The 16,901-nt window shown below is 40.0% G+C and overlaps 3 protein-coding genes across 12 annotated transcripts in view; 2 read left to right on the plus strand and 1 right to left on the minus strand.

Annotated features, from left to right (window-relative positions):
* Positions 1-3,538, minus strand: part of ATG2B (autophagy related 2B) — a 50,085-nt gene extending 46,547 nt beyond the window's left edge. For all 6 annotated transcript variants that reach the window (XR_012628951.1, XM_074868730.1, XM_074868728.1 and 3 more), the window contains exon 1: positions 2,914-3,538. Coding sequence is in view for 5 of the 6 variants with exons in the window: in XM_074868730.1 (XP_074724831.1) it covers positions 2,914-3,075 (162 nt within the window). In the remaining variant the exon portion in view is untranslated. The remainder of the gene's footprint in view (positions 1-2,913) is intronic.
* A 112-nt stretch (positions 3,539-3,650) lies between these two features.
* GSKIP (GSK3B interacting protein) lies at positions 3,651-7,698 on the plus strand. 5 transcript variants are annotated; one of them, XM_074868732.1, is made up of 4 exons: positions 3,746-3,872; positions 4,054-4,238; positions 4,913-5,171; positions 5,801-7,698. In XM_074868732.1, exons 3-4 carry the CDS (start codon positions 4,914-4,916, stop codon positions 5,960-5,962), a joined length of 420 nt encoding a protein of 139 aa, XP_074724833.1. In that variant the 5' UTR covers positions 3,746-3,872; positions 4,054-4,238; position 4,913; the 3' UTR covers positions 5,963-7,698. The 5 variants fall into 5 exon arrangements, with proteins under 5 accessions (XP_074724834.1, XP_074724833.1, XP_074724836.1 ...); XM_074868733.1 differs by lacking the exon at positions 4,054-4,238 and having other exon boundaries at positions 3,651-3,872; XM_074868735.1 differs by lacking the exon at positions 4,054-4,238 and having other exon boundaries at positions 3,754-3,876.
* Positions 7,699-9,152: 1,454 nt separating this feature from the next.
* Positions 9,153-16,901, plus strand: part of AK7 (adenylate kinase 7) — a 28,017-nt gene continuing 20,268 nt past the window's right edge. Inside the window, exons 1-5 of the mRNA XM_074865236.1 lie at positions 9,153-9,230; positions 9,887-10,066; positions 11,186-11,294; positions 12,274-12,368; positions 13,102-13,212. Of these exons, the coding sequence (XP_074721337.1) occupies positions 9,153-9,230; positions 9,887-10,066; positions 11,186-11,294; positions 12,274-12,368; positions 13,102-13,212 (573 nt within the window). The remainder of the gene's footprint in view (positions 9,231-9,886; positions 10,067-11,185; positions 11,295-12,273; positions 12,369-13,101; positions 13,213-16,901) is intronic.

Consider the following 16,901-nt stretch of genomic DNA (forward strand, 5'->3'; position numbering starts at 1 on the left):
GCCCTCAGCATCATACAGAGTAAGTGAAATTGGTAAGAAAAATGGAACAGCAGCTCTGAAATAACAACTCAGGATTTTTAAGTGAAGACTCGCATGTTGCTGTATATAGCTTTCATTATATCCATACAGAAAAAATATATTCTTTGCATTTATGTTAAAAAAATGCAAATTCCTGTTTGTGCCCCAATTCAAAAATTTAGTTGAAACTGAAATTATTGAAGAAGAACTATCTAGAGGCTGCTTTACTAAAAGAAAAAACAATCTAAATCACATTACAAGACCCTACTAAAGACTGTGGTTGTAATATTAGAAGTGTGGGGGGGTTTTGACCTTCCTGTGTTGAACATGGCCACTGATTTTACCTGAGAAAATGCATAAATTCAGCATCAAAAGTTTTGTAAAAAATAAGGATTTAAAAGTTGCTTTCCATTTTAATTATATTTAAAATGTTGTTCTAACTATATAGCATAATTTAAAAATAAAAATGAACCAAAAAAGTTTTAGAAAATAACACTTTTCATTCTTACATCTCCAGGTGCTACTTTCCCATCATGTTAACTTGTTGCTCTGCTTATGCTCTTTAATAACTTTGCTTTTAGAATTTTGTTTGCTTGCATGTTTGGTTTTTCTAGTTTCTGCTCCAAAGTCCACTCAAGCAGCAGAAAAAGACACTAACTTTAAAGAAACAGAACCTGAAACAGCTCTATCAGGAAATTATTTAAGAATCAAATAATCAGCTAAGATTCAGTGACTTTATTTTGAACTAATTGTAAGAATTACAGATGTGGTAACAGCATAAAGCAAAAATAATAATTTGGCATGAACACCATATTTAAAAATATCACAGATTCATCTAAATTACTTCAACCTTTACAAAATAATTTGCTATAGCAGGAAGTAAGCTAGTTACCATATTTTGAATAAATCTGTCTTCTTGCTACCAACATACATGGCAATAAAAATGAGTGTATTTTAGTACATTTCTTATTATTTTGAAATAGAAATGTACTATCTAAAACCAAAACAAGTATTCTTATAGCTAAATTGCTTAATAAACAAGCCAGATGTTCCTAGAAAGCAGCAATTAGAGCATTCCAAGCAAAATTTTAAAACTGAAGCACAGTCTTCGCATCAGGACTTGTTCCCACGTAATTGACCAAAAGTCTCCAGCTGGAAATCACAGTAATACACTAGTAGCAAAAGTACTATTTGATGTGTATTGAAATTCAACAATTCAACCACACACAGCATGGGTTACATTTTGATTTTTCTGAACAGCCCAGGTCCCAAGAGACAAAGGGGTTACACCAAGAGCCCCAGGCATTCCTGTATCTCCATAATCTATAAATACACACAGCGTTGGCTAAAATATCTACAACTTAAGATGAACAGATCCACAAAAATGGATAAGATAATATGTAAAAATACAGTCATCCCAGTGATTCATAGAGAACAAGCTTACAATGACTGGGGGAAAAAAAAAGCTGTAGTACTTCCGCGACATCTGTTTCTGCAATCTGTCATACATGAGAAAGTCACATGCAGAGAACCTCAAACATGTCATTGTTTACAAGCAAAAAAGAAAAATGCTGATCTACAAATGGGGAAGATAACCTGCATTATTTTATATACATTTAATCACTGTGTATACATAATTAACTGTTCATTTAGTACTGGTCCATAACTGCTGCTATTTCAAAGTATTTACATTTTAAATAATGTCACTTTGACTAGCAAAGAGCGCTGCCATACCCACTAGAGGGCATAATAATTCAATTAAAGCGAGACAGCCTTACTGTCTGCCACAGAAAACAAGCTGCAGACACAGCCAGAAAAGAGGAAAACAAACGAGCAAACAACAAAAAAACCCACACTAAAACACTGGTAATATTGAGCATTTCTGCAAACGTCTGTCCCCTGCCAGTTTCAAACATACTTTCACACAAACAACTGGAAAACATTATTTGAAAACATCACATACTCACAAGTATTTTAAAATGTACCCATCACGGCCTAATACCAAAATACAGTATAGTAAAAATGGGTTTTGAAAGTAGTTTGTAAAGTAATAAGCCTGTGTACCTAGTTCACCATCTGGGCTACCCTGGAAGTCAGTGACTGACGCACAGCAGTGCTTAAGGCTCCTCATGATAGTCACTTGACTGGCAGGTAGAATTCAGTAACGTTGGTCATTAACCCAAGAAACTTTACAAAATATTACAAACATGGACACAGATCTTTGGATTCATACAGTAAGCTGGAAATTTGCATATGTGTTTGTGTGTATAGACAGATACACACATATATAAAAAAATACATACCTGGACTGAAAAAAGCTTCAGTTGGTTCAAAGTGTGACAGCTCACCTGCTAAGTAAACTCCAGCTAAAAAGAGCTTTCCATTTGTCAACAAGTACTTTCACCACTGCAAGACTAGGGGACAGTTTTTAGAGACCTACGTGGACTAAGCTCAGCATAACACTGTCAATAAGAACCAAGATGCCTCCAAGGTAGAACAGGGATTACTTTATGTTTTTATCATCTTTAGTAGTAAACATGCTCCTCAGTAACTACAGCAGGAATTTCTAGTAGATTGGGCTACCCTAGCTCCTTCTCCCTGAAGTATCAGCAGCTACTGCCTTCTTTTAGTTGTTTCCTTTCTCATAATTAAAAGTAACAAAGTCAAAGTGTGTCTAGAAAAACATATACATAATAAATGATCAGGTTTGGGATTTTTTTTAAGGGCTAGCATATCAGAGAATAGCTCCCTGGATTAAATGCCAATTATGACTGTAACTTTTTACATAAAGGAGGCTGGGTACTGAAGAGAAAGTGGGTGGCGGCCGGGGGCAGGGAATCAGCTGGTCCCTCAGACGCAGAGGAGCCGAGGGGGTGAAGCGACGACATCTCTTACCCACTTATCCAGAGGGACCTGCGTCAAGGAGCCGGTGCCCTGGTAGAGATCCAGGCTGAGCTGCTCCAGGCTGAGCTTCTCCTGCAAGAAGTGACCCAGGTACCTCTGCAGCAGGTACCTGCAGGCCCTCTTCTTGATGGACTCCGAGAAAGGCCACGGCATGGCGGCTGCGCGCTGGGGGCCGCGGGGCCGGGCGGCGGGCCGGGGCCGGGGCTGGCCCGCCCGGCGGACGGAGAGCGGGAGGAAGATGAGCGGGAGCCGCCGGTCCCAGCCTCCCCCCCTCTCCCCCTCAGCGCAGGCTACCGCTGGGGCCTCCCGCTGCCAAGCGGCGCCCCCGGCGCCTCTCACAGCGCCGGCGGGGCGGCACTGCCTCCCCTCAGGGCGAAGAGGCGCTGACAGGTCGCTCCATCCTCACTCGGACACCGTCGCCGCCATCTTCTCAGCGGCCCGCGAGCACGGAGGGGGCCGCCGCAGCCGCGCTGCGCAGCGGACCGGTGCGCGGAGAGGGGGAAGGGGCCGGCGGGCTGGCAGACCTCCCCCGGCCTCAGCTCTCCGTCGCCGGCGAGGGCGGCCGGGCCGATCAGGCTGTTTGTCTCCTTCCGCCCCAAGCGCGGCCCCCCCTCCCGCCGAACACCGTCACCGGCTCCGTGACGTCCGCGCGGAAGTGGCGTCGCCGAGCGGAGGAGGCGGGGGCGGAAGCGGCCGCGGGAGGGGGCGGTGTCGCGCCGGAGGGGCCTCCGCTGCCGGGCGGCGCCGGGGCGGGGCAGCGGGAGGCCTCGAGCAGCCGGTGGCAGTTGGGGTCGCCTCTGTAGGGCAGGGCCCCGGGGGAGGCCGCAGGGCGGGTCGCTCTCCGCCGGCGGGGCGGGACGGAGCCGAGCGGCGCGGTGCAGCAGGCGCCGTTGTGTCCGGAGCCGTTTGGGGTCGGGCGGCGGGGCCTCGGCCGCCCGCCGCCGGGGCTGGTAGGTGGGCTCCCGGGGCTAGGCGCTGCCGGTGGGGGTGGCGCCCCGCTCCTGCCCGCGCTGCTCGGGGCTGTGGCGCCGGGGCGGTCCCTGGCTGTTGTGATTCACCGCGAACGGGAGGCTGCGCGGCTCGGTAGCCAGGTCCTCCATTGCCTGCAGCTTCTTTGGAATTTGCTCGCAGGTCCAAGCCGGGATTTGTCACGAAGGGGTGAACCCGACGGAGTGAATGTCTTGCGTGTTGCAGATCGGCTCTTGCCAGCCCCTGCTCCCGCCGGGCAGCGCGGCTCGGCTACCGAAGCGCTCGGGGCGGCGTCCCAGCGGCTTCCCCGCCGGCCTCCGGCGCGTTTCCCCGTGGGTGTAAGTTAGGTGAGGCCTCGTGGCGACACCGCTACCTGAGAGGGGACTGCGGGAGCCGCTCTGGTAACCCCCGCAGGGTCCGTCCCGGTTTGGTAACGGTTGCTTACAAAGACCGGCTGTATGTGCTCCTGAAATGCACTGACAGTTGTGCATAAAAGCTTAGCGAGAGAATTGTTCTTTAGTGACTGTGAACAAAAAGCGGCTGTTAATAGGTCTTTATAGTCTCTGATAACCTATTTAGTTCACAGACTTTTCTAAGCATTTCTTAAATTCACCAACAATAGGTTTTTATTTTCTACAGCTACTGATGTCAGTTTTTCCAGGCATGACTTGTCTTCCTACTGCATTCTGGATCAGCAAAGTGCAGAATTAATTACTGCTGAATCATAACAGAGTCTTATACAACAGAATGCAAGTTACTTGCATAAGCAGCAGCAACTTCAGGGATACTGATTCTGCTTATATGTGCAAATGTAACCTTCTTAAGCAGTTGTTCTCAACGTGTTGGTTTTGAGTTCTCTCGACTGTCATTTAATGAGTTATGGAAGTCACTGGGTCTCATATTTTGCCTTTTTTTTGGACAATGTTAAATATGTCTGCTTAAGATATAACTTGTTTTATGGTGTTAATATGTATTGAGTGTAGTGGTATGATAAATCTAAAATAAATGTTTTCATATGCAGAATGGAGACTGATTGCAATCCTATGGAGTTGCCCAATAATACGGGTTTTGAAGAGGATTCTGATTATAGAGACTTCGAAGGAACAGATGTGAAAGATATGAGACTAGAAGCCGAAGCTGTTGTGAATGATGTTCTGTTTGCTGTCAGCAACATGTTTGTCTCAAAAACCCTTCCCTGTGCAGAGGATGTGGCATATATCAATGTGGAAACCAGGGAAAGGAACAGATACTGCCTGGAGCTCACTGAAGCAGGACTCAGGGTAAACTGATTTGTTTATAATTTCTTAAGCTGCTTTGTTTTGAACAATGATCATGTTCAAAAGGTGCCTAGAAAAATACGACAGTGACACCAAAAGAGCATACATATTGCTCTTGTACGTTTATGAAAGCATGTTCTACATGTTTTCTCCTAGAAAGTGGAACTTTAACTAGTTACTTCCAACAAAGCAAGAGGGGAGGTTGGTGAAAAAATAGGTGTTTATTTGAGACAGAAAATTATGAAGATTGAAGCAGCAATTTCTTTTAGGCATGTCAGTCTTTGAGTTTCTCGGGTACCAGGTAAGTCAGTAATACAGCATGTATACAACTCCTTTTTGCACCATTTGTATTTTTTGTGCAAACACATAGATGTAAGACTTCTTTTCAAAGGCCATAATGATAGATTTTACTAATATTCTGAGTTTTGGACAAAAGGTATTTGAAACTGTCTGAATACTGTACTACCACTAAACCCCATAGCAGAAAGCATAGATTGAGATTTATATCCAGTTTCTTTTGTTCTTGAATTACTGTACCACCTTCGCTGGCAAAGTTAAATGTTGTGACACCTGTTTCCCATTGCAAGGTGATCCTAACCACAGAAATTTAACCAGTGATTTCTTTGTTGCAGGTAGTAGCTTATGATTTTGATCAGACTGATGACAGATTGCAAACTCCATACCACGAAACTGTCTACTCCTTATTGGACTCTCTCAGCCCTGCATATCGAGAGGTGTTTGGAAATGCATTACTACAAAGACTAGAAGCTTTGAAGAAAGATAGTCAGTCATGATTTTCGCAGATGTGAGGAAGGTTTAATGCGAGAAGGAATTCTTAGTATGAGGCACTGAGATCTTTCTTACAAACATCTTAAGCTTCATTTCTTGCTTTAATATCTAATTCATGCTAGTACTACTCTATAACATTTTGCTACAGTGGATTTGCATATATCACAATGCTATTAAAAGCCACTTTGATAAATAACAAAGTTTCTTAATTTTACTTCCTTTTTTGTCGTAGGTGAGCAAGTAAGTTGCTTCTTGCAACATTCAGAAAATTTGGTCTCTTTTCAAAGTGTTATTATCCAAAAATCTAAAAGAATATAGAGAGACTGAGTGTTATATATATAAGTAGTACTTTTTTGTGTGTGTCCTTACTGATAATTTTCATATCTGCTTTTTAAAATAGAAGCTAACTATTTGCTCTACCCAGTTAATGAAAAAAAATTGGGAAGACTACTGTCCTGCAAAGAACAAAATTTCAGCTTGATTTGCTATACATAAATCAGAAAATTCTCAGCTTTGGTAACAAGAAAGATGGTTCTCGAACAGTTGAGTGTTGCTTATATAGTGACAGTATCTGAGTGAAAAGCAATGCTCAGTATTATTCGATCTGTCCTTGTCTACGGCAGCCAGCAAACTCCGAATAATATGAGATGTACTGCTAATACATGAATGTATTGTCTGAATCGCAAATGGATTAAGCACAGAATTAGGATGTAATGGGCTACATTTCCTAAAGATGATGTCATATATGCTATATATATGTATATGTATGCTGTATTGTAACTGGGAGGCTTGGAAGACATTTTAGTCTGTTTACTATTCTGAATGTGTGTTTACATGATGTACAGGATATACCGAAGAGTATTTTTGCTTCAGCCTTTACTTTCTATAATACAGTACTTTGGTACTCCCGTTTTTCACATTTTCTCCCTCAATTGTACAGCGTCCTCTCCTAATGAATACTAAGTAAGCACTGTAATGTTAATTGCATTGTATTGGTTTGAAACCAAAGCCTGTATGAAATTTGCTAAGACTAATACAAACTGGAAGATATAACTTGTATTTTCTACTTAAAAACTGGTACAAATCTCTTTATAAATCTGTTGTTCTGCTGTAACTTTTCAAGTAGGTACTGAATAGTAGACTTTTTAAAAATTACAGTTGGTTAGAAATACCAGTACTGTTGAACTAACATCGTGACATTCGTACTTTTTGTATTCTTGTATCACTCAGTATTTGTGCAACTTTATTTAAATAATTCTGCCATTATTCTGCCATGCTTTTGTGACAAGTACATGAAGTAGTGCTTTTGGAGCCACGCTTTAGGGATACATCGGTTCTCATGAAGTCACAGATTCCAGTGACTTCAGTAGAGCTATATTGACTTCTACCTGCTCAGGATTAGTCATAGTAATTGGAGAAGCCTAGTAGAGCTTCTGTAATAGCTTTGGGGTAGTAATGTACAACTATGACTGACAACGGTAGTTAGTGCTTCTGTTTTCCAGAGCTTAATTTTGTGTTTATTATCTTTTTAGGTTGAAACGTCTGATATTAATCCTCTGCCCTAGGGTATGCTTTCATGGTCTAAAACTTGTTCATAGGCTCTCTTTTGCACACAGGTCTGTGGCACATGGTTAGTCCTCTGTGAGGAGAATGTACTTTACCAAATTTATATTTGAATATTTTTCTTGCAACTAATTTACTTGTTCAATTTGAATGACTAAAGCATTAAATATGTGCACCAGTGTGTTGTAATTTTCTTGGGGGGGAGCTACTGGAAAGGGGGGAATGAACAAGCAAAGTCATCATGCCCATAAAATAATTTTAAATATCAAATAGTTAACAAGTATCTTAAAACTTTTGGCTGCTAACTTGTATCTCCTGAAACTTTGTTGTGAAAAAACAAGGTAGGTGATTGTAAAGAGGGACTTGGAAGTGTTAGAAATACAAGTGGAAAAATGCGGAACTAAATGTTGCATTGCTAAGAGTATTTTTTTTTTCCTTAGCCATATGTGTGAGCTGACATAGGCAGGACGCAGGAACAACCAAAAAACTACAGAGGAAATGCAAAGAGTAAATTTACTCTCGTTATCTCACGATGCAGGGGATCTCTGCAGCAGCACCCGGGCAGAGGCACACAAGCGGAAACGCAGGCATGGCAGACCTTGGTCCTTGCTAGCTAGAAATAAGAAAAGACAGAAAAAGGTCTTGAACCAGCTGCTTTCGCCTGTATGTATCAGGGACTTTCACAGGTGTAGTTTTCCACTGTGCTTTGAGCTCTCCCCCAGCAGGGCAGGAATCTCAAGGATGTTTGATAAGGTGCCTCTGAGCGTATCACCGGCCTATTTTATCTAAACGTGGTCAAGCACACAAAGCTAAACAACAATATGATACGTGTATTTTTCATCACCCCAGCTACAAGTCACTTGACTGTTTACAGTCCTCCTCACCAATCTTCCTTTCTATTCCCACATCTTTAAAATGCTTTGTCATTTTGCGTGCTTACTATAAACCTAAACTGAGAAATACTTTCAAAACAGTGGTTTGTAGGTGTTGCTAGAAGAGACTTCTGTTGTTTCTTATAATATACTGGTGTTAACCCAAAAATGGGAAAGCTATGGCATTCTGCTCTGTCTGGGTTATAGATTATGAAGAAAATGCTGTCCAGTCCCTACACTTGGGCATTGCTCCCTCTATGGAGGGAGTTTCTCTGAAGCACTGACAATGGAGAATTTCAGTAGGTCTCTGACTGTCAGTTGCTTTCATTATCTGAACCCCTGAATAAGTGCCGCTTGGCCTACTGTAGCTGTTAATCTATGAATTACCTAAAAAGCCTCAAAGCCTGCCTGGTGTCCGAAAGGATGTCTAATAACCTAATTAAAGCTATTTTTATCTCAGCAGTACTACATATACTTTGTCCTGTTCGGGGTCTAGAAGTCATGAATAAAGCCCCTAATTTATTGACTGCCACTATCCCAGTTTGTCCTAGGACAGACTGAAAATAGGTAGAAAAAAAGAGCACACAGGCCCCTCGGCGCCCGGCATTCTGCTGCCACCGGCCCTGATCGGCGGGGCAGCCCCAGGCTAGCCCGCGGCCGGCCGGGAGCGCGGGGGAGGCCGCAGGGCCGGGCCGCGCCCACTGCGCAGCCGCCGCTGGTCGCGTAGCAACCGGCCGCGTCCCCGTGGCAGGCTGTGGCGATGGCGGCGGGGCCGGCGCAGGGCCGGCGCGTCTTCCTTAACCATCTCGACTCTTACTGCGGCCGCAGCATCGGCGAGGTGACCGCGGGGAGCGGCCCGCAGCTGCCTGCGACCGCCGCTTCTTCCTCAGCGGTCGCTGCCTGAGGCGCCACCGCCCTCCCGCCTGCCCCAGCCCGTCGCGGGCAGCGCCCGCCTGGCCCGCGGCCGGTAGCGCGGCCCGGAGCCGTGGCTGGTCTCCAGGGAGCTCGGCCGGGAGGAAAGCCACCCGGGTAGCTGGGGTCACCTAAAATAGCTGCTGAGGAGAGGGACTGGGGGCAAGAAGGGGTTAAGATAAGAACGAGAAAGAAAAGAGAATTAGGAGCAGGAGATATGGGTAAAACAGTTCGGGAGACCTCAGGCAACAGCCTTCACTGTGGAGAGAGAGAATGCCTCTCTGAGGTAACAGCTGCCTGGGAGGAGCCAGGCTGCAGAGAAGAGGCATCCAGCGAGTCACCAACGTCTTCGACTTTGAGGCGTAAGATTTGAGGCGTAAGATACAAGTCAAGACAAAACGTTACAGCTGAGGTTGAGGAGACCCTAACGTTTTCCTGTTCAATGGAAAGTTGTGTTCTGAGCTACACTACCTACAACAGGATTAGGCTAGCCAGACATTGTTGGTGTCTTCCCAAGATCATGAGAAGCTGTGTAGGGTTCAACGTGTATTTGCATACAAATGTGTGTTTTGTATATTACAGTATTTATCCAGATGTGTTGTTGGGGCATCACTTGAAAGCATAGAAGAAGAGGAGGAGAAAGATGAAAATGATTCAGCTGCTGAAGTTTCTAGTAGATCAAAGGAGGAAGTCTACCAAATAGTGGGTACCCTTTCTGAACCAGAGAGTACTAAACCATGTTTTGCAGAGGAAACATACACAGTAAGTAAGAGTCTTATTTCAGGTTGCCATTAAGCAACATTAGAAATATTTCAAGGCATGTAAAATGACCTGCATTAATAAAATGGTACTTGTTGCTGCTGGAAGCTGTATACATGTATCTTATTCCTTCTGCTTCCTGCACACTGTTGTCTCCTCCTTGCTAGGTCTGATACAACAAATAGTAAAAGGAAGGAACTCAGACTCAAAATAGATTTTTTAAAAAAATATAGTTATGGACAAGGACATCATCGGTCCTGATGATCTACAGGTCTGCTTGCTTTTTCCCTCAAAATGCGCACCTCAAGTATTTCTCTTGCCTTCTCTGTGTCTTTTATCACCATTTTAAATGAAGTGGTGTGGAATCAAAATTAGTGTCCCCCTTCTGAACTGTTCACTGAAAGCTCAGCTTTCACTAGCAGCTAACTGTTCTGAATACCTACATCTTTGTATAAAGGTATGTCTAGAGTTTAGATAACTAAAGGAGACTTGCTTTTAGGAATGTGATTGCTTATTGCTTGATTTAGTTTTCTGAAACTAAAATTGCCTCTGTCTCACATTGATTATCCAGAATTTCTACAAACATCTGAAAATTTTGATTTAAACCTCTATACAGCTGACTGTTCAATCAGAAAATTATAGCTGGCAGTATTTAATCTTAATTACTGCTCTTGCTGAAGGTATTTGTTGGACTTGCTCAAGTGATGCAGACAATCTGCATTTAACAAAAATGACAGGAAGCTATTTTGCAAGGAAATGGACATCTTTTGTCTTCTCCATTATGCCAAATGATACTTCTTTAAAATACCTATAGAAGTCATAGATATTTTTGGATACAACTGCACCAAAGATATGAATCCTAAAATACCACTAAAAATTGTATATCTTTTTGAACTATATTGATTTGTGATGTAAATTAGAAGTTTCAGCATTTAATTTACATTTCATCACTTTACTTGTATCTGACAGCTAAAGTTTGATATCTGTCTTATGAATTATTCTACTATCTTAGTGTTAGAAAACAACATTCTATCAGTAAGTTAAACTTGAAGACAAAAGGAATTTTGGATATTTTTTCTTCTTTTTTTTCAATGACAGATTCTAACTATTTTTTTTCTCCAGGTCTCTTCTCGAGAAGAGCTCTTAAGCCACTTGCTTGAGTGTGAGATTGTGTTATATAATATCACTGAGGATGCAAATCAAATTGAGGAAGCAACATGGGCTGCTTCTGGTTAGTACAGCTATCAACTGAACAGAAAATTGGTTGCTATACAGCCATCAAAATTTACCATAGATGTATAATGAAATTATTTGGAATTTACCACAAATGTATTATAGTTTACTGTAATATAAACCTGAGTTCCTTGATGGAGAAATGCTGCATGAGTTTTTCAATTAATTAGCAAGGAACCATGGAATGCACTCTAGCATTCATAAGGTAGAGAAGCTGTCATGGAATGGTCCAACACTTTGAATGACATATCTGTGTAGGCAGTTATTTCCCTAAATAACTGTCAACCATCATTTTATCTATTTGCATTGGGAGGTGGGTAGAAAAATTGCTCCTGTGGTATTCAAATAATGTTTCAAAATTTTATATAAGTGTTTTAAACATATTTTGACTTAAAAGTCCAACAAAAAATACTGCCAACAGTCTTTCTGAAACTTTCTACTGATTATTATATCCAAAGTCTAATAGGCACCTGAAATCTTGATATGGTGACAGTGCAATATTGTTCTCTATATGATAGTTAAACTAAATTATGCTTTCCTGTTTCAAATATTTATACTATAATATCATAAGTTACATAAACCACATATAATTATTTTGCTCTAAAGTAAAATAAGGAAGCTTTACTTGAGTTCTGTAGATTTTCTGTTTCAATCATGAAAAAACCCACACTTTTATTTTCTTTCACTATCTTAGCAGTCAATAAAGATGAATCATTTCGTAGTATAGATTTGGGTTTTTTTTCCCCCATGATATGTATTCCCAATAATTTCCTTCTGTATTACCATTATTTGTCTATTTGTTTTCTTTCTCACTTACTATCTTTATACCAACCCAAATAAAGAGTATTTGCTTAAAAATTCATATCACATGGAATATTATGGCACAAATGTCTATACAGGACCTTTATATAAAAGCAAAAATACAGTTTGAGTAATACAGTTTACAATTAATTAAATTATTTGCTTTCATTTAACAGCCCTACATATGGAAATGGAGTATTTTGCAACACCAAAGTTATTCATCCTCATTTCAACAATAATGACATGGGCAAAAAGCAAGCCCCCTGACCCTGTAAGTAACATGAAAACATTGATTTTATTTTTTTTTAACTGAATATTTCCATTTAATGGAAAATATTCACTAAATACAATTAAACAAAGTATTTCAGAATGTACTTCAACAATAGCTAATAAAGTTAGTGTCAGCAGGTGTGGTTTTTTTCATGATCCTTTCACCCTGAACCACTACTTACTGCCAGAATTGTTAAATTTGTTCCACTGGACAGAGCAGTTTAGTCACTGTGCTACAATAATACAGGCAGACATTAGGGACTGCTTGGACAAGAGGTAAGGCCTATGCTAACCACAATATGCACTGGCCTTCAGTCATAAAGAATCCCGTATTTACTATATAGTTAATGAAATACATATTTAAATGTCTAGACAGATAAATAGATAACTTTTTATATATGTTAAATATTGTCAGGAACCATGTGGGATGCTTTGTATTATGCTATTGCAATTTTTAAATTTAGTGTTACAGAAATAGTTTTTCAAGCTTGTTTAATGCTATATATAATAAAATTTCACGCTTTTTAAAATATAAAAAGTAGTTAAAAATCTTTTACTGTGAAAATTGAGCTATTGGCATTTACAAAACATTTAACCTCAGGTATCAGAATCAGAAATTTTAAGAATTTCAAATGAAAACAAAGTTAAAACAGATTTTTTAAAACTTATTTTAACCATCCCATCCCATGTTCTGTTTTAGGACATGTTTAACAGTCACATTTTTTCCTTCATAGGAAGATCCCGAGATTCCTTTTACTGATGAAGATTATCGCAGAAGAAAATCTCATCCTAACTTTATGGATCACATAAATGCTGAAAAACTCATTCTCAAACTTGGGAAAACTGTATGTAAAGAACTTTTTTATAAAAACAGGTTGTTTGGTCATCTTACTGAAAGTATTATCTTAGTAATGGAAATTACCAACAATTTGAATAAATTTTAAAAGTATGTTATTCTCTTGATAAATACGGCTAACATCAATTATTAATAAAATATCAAGTATAGAGAAGACTATAATGTGTTTTGAAACAGAAGTGTCTGCGTAATACAAATACCCAATTTTGTCTTTTTTCCTTAGGTACTGAGTAAATCATGCTTATCTCATTTGAAAAATACATTGTTTCATTGGTTATATCAGGGAGAATTAGAGCAGGGGCCTGCGAGGGGAAAGACTTGAGGATGAAAGAATATAGAGGAAAGGGCTATTATTAATGTAGTTTTAAAGAAAAGCAGCATCTTTAAATATTAGCAAGCTGTGTTATTATGTCTCATTTAAATACTTAGATATTCTGGCCACACCTAGCATGTTCCCGGATAGTTTGTGCTCTTGAAGCAGAGGCCTTGTTGACTTTTATTCCACCCTATAATTCACTTTAAAATCATGGCCAAGGAACTGGCCCAGAATGACCAGAATATATGTTATCACTTTATATGTGTTTTAAAATCACTTCCTTCAGCTTTGTTTTGACCTGATTAGACTATTAGTCTTACTAGAGAACAGACCATGCCTCTCTTTGTATTTAAGAGCTATTATTAAATAAATACCAACAGTGGCTCAGATTGTGCTTCACAACTTAGGAAAATTGACACTGTTGTCATTAGTGAGTACTGTGGAGGCTAGGAAAGAGAACTGGACTGTGAAATATACCATATGATGAAGGTGTCGTTTGGTCATTCTCTTTGTGAATTAGTAGTCTCCCATAATAAATATCATTTAGTGTCCACTGCAGAAATTTATCAGGCTAATTATAGAGAGGGGAAGGAAAAAACTCCTTTATTCTGATTTGAGTATACACTCATCATCTTATGTCCTGCTGAGAAAATAGCACTAGAAATTATATTCTATTCTAACATGGGTTTAATAGTACAGAATGCCAGTAAAATTTCATTTACAGCTTGAAAAATCAGTGGTAAGTTGTTCTTACTCTTACTATGCTAACATGGAGTTGTAAGACTATGGAACACTGTCATACTTGTGATGCTAGAAATATGAAGATTGTAAACAGCGTCCACCAAAGCTCACAATAACTTCTGCCACCAGTAACGCCCAGATGAACTATTGACTCAATTTTTCTGACTAGTCCAAAGCAATGAGTCACTACATAACAAGGGTGCTAATATAATTAGCTTCTAAATGTTTGCCAGGCTGAATATCTGTTGAAGACAGTGGAACATTGTGTAGCAGTGCACAGTAAAGCATCTTGAATATTTTCAATATATACCTCTTGTAGGCATTTCAAAAGGAGCCCTTTCCCTCCACAACTCCAGGGGCAGGTTCAGTGGGTATCATTGCCCCTGTTTAGTTTCCATCAGCACTTCAGAACAGAAAGGCTCCAAAGCATCTGTCCTTCCCAGCAGATCAACAGCAGTTTCCTGTAATGGCTGGAGACTTCTGGATTACAGTTCTTACTCATTTCTAAATTCAGTGGCATCTAGGGAACGTGCCATCTGTGGAAGAAATTACAGTGTTACCACTCTTCTGCAGAGAGCTCATCAGGAGCTATGTCAGTCATGTAGAGAAGATCTTGCACCTAAGAACTGAAGGGTTTCTTAGGCTTCATATCTGTTCAGAGTGAATTTAATGGCTGTTGTTGCTTAAAGCAAGATTTCAGCCCTCTGAGTTAGTGTATCTCCCACCTATATTTTGCTTAAGTTGTGAGCTAGAAGTATTTGATTTTTATCACTAGCAATTTTTTGCCTTCACCTTTGGGGCAGGGAACATTCGGGCTGTGTAGCTTTTCTCAGAAGTCACTGACTCTGGGGTCCTGCCAAATTCAGAATCCTTGGAGAAACATCTGCCTACCACAAACGGAAGAACTCTTCATCTCCCAGCTCTGTTCTCAGTGCCATCACAGTTCCGGAATCCATTAATTTAAACCTGTTTCCACTTCAAGCATTTTATTAGAAGAAAACAAACGTAAACAATCAAACCCTAGAACTGATAATCGTAGCTAGAATGTGACATCTAGTGGCTTTAATGAATATTACAGGGCAACTTGAAGGTCTTCACCCGTGACTAAACATGCCGTGTGCAACTGGAGCTTGCCTAATAATTGTCTTATTTTTAAAATTAAGTATATTCAGGTCATCTCCAGCAATACCTTCTCGTATGTGTGACTTGTGACACTAAATAGATATTTTTAGAGGACTTGAACCTGTTTCAGAGGTTTGTATTTCAGTGAAGTATAGCAATCAGTGCCAAACTCTAGTTTGTCTCTGTAAGTGGCTACTACAGAAGCTACTGCAAGGTCAATGGAAGAAAACCTTATGTATTACATTATTCATAAAGGGAGATGGGGAATAGCACCTCCTGTGCTTTCACCAGAGGCAGGTTTTTCCTGCTGGGAGATGGAAATTACAGCGTGTCTTCTCCTGAGGCGTGTTTGCAGTCTGTCCAGAGCAATCCTGGGAGCTGTTGCTCTTGGGGTACAGTTTCTGTCATGGCACTACCCAAGCAAACTAAGTGTGGGGGGAGCTCTTGTGCTCTCTGTAGTGTCTTCTAATTTTAACGTTTCTCGTGGTTACTACCAAGCTGTTGCATTCAACAGAGTTGAGATAGTTTTTATTACAAAGTTTTATTTTGTACGTAGATAGATACACAGATACAATACACTGTCATCCCTTTATATGATGTTTTGTGGCTAACACTGTTCTTAGTTTTATGCTTCTGAAATATTATAAAGATGATAAGAAAATATGCATTTATTCACAAAAAAAAGTAGATCCCAAATCTGGACATTTATTCCCTCTGCTGGTAAATGCAGGTTCTTTCACATAGTGTCATGTAGATATGTAATGTCTAGGATCTTTACAACATGAGAATTATTTAACAATTTGTTTAATCTTAAAAAATTTGAAGTGACTGGTCCGAATTTAAAATATTTTCTCGAAAGTTCTTCTCCTTAAGATGATTTTAAAATATTTTTTTTTTCTCTGTATAACCATCCTCAACACTAATGGAAGCAGTAACTTTTTACATAAACAGGCAGCCAAGACAGGCAAATTCATGACATTATGTAATAATGTTCAGCAAAAAATATGTGGGTTGATTGTGATGTGTGATTAGGAAAACAGTTCATGGATTTATTTTTTTAAATTATACTTCAAAATGAAAGTAAAGCAATTGTAAAATCATTAATCTAGCAATTCCCACTTCTTTAGGCAGTCAAATGTAAATATAATGCAATAAAAAAAGTAGTTTCACTGAATTTTAGAGTTATTTTTCTTAGAAATAGAAAGTAGAAATATGAGTTATCTTGTTCATGGATTTACATCCAATTTTTTTAACTCTTAAAATTTTTTTAGAATTTCAGTTCAAATGTAGACAGGTCAATTCTGATTGAGCAATGCTTTTTTTGAAGGAAGTATTAGCAGTATGACTTGTGAAACTACAGAATATGCACCAATTGATCTAGCTACAAATTTTAAGTGATATAATTTGCACACTTTACAAGTACCCAAGTTTCATTGTAAGCCAGTATCTCATTTGCAGTACCATATTTTTATAAAAAACTTTCTTGTTGATTTTACTTC

The sequence above is a fragment of the Strix uralensis genome, chromosome 4, assembly GCF_047716275.1.
Source record: "Strix uralensis isolate ZFMK-TIS-50842 chromosome 4, bStrUra1, whole genome shotgun sequence".
NCBI lineage: Eukaryota > Metazoa > Chordata > Aves > Strigiformes > Strigidae > Strix > Strix uralensis.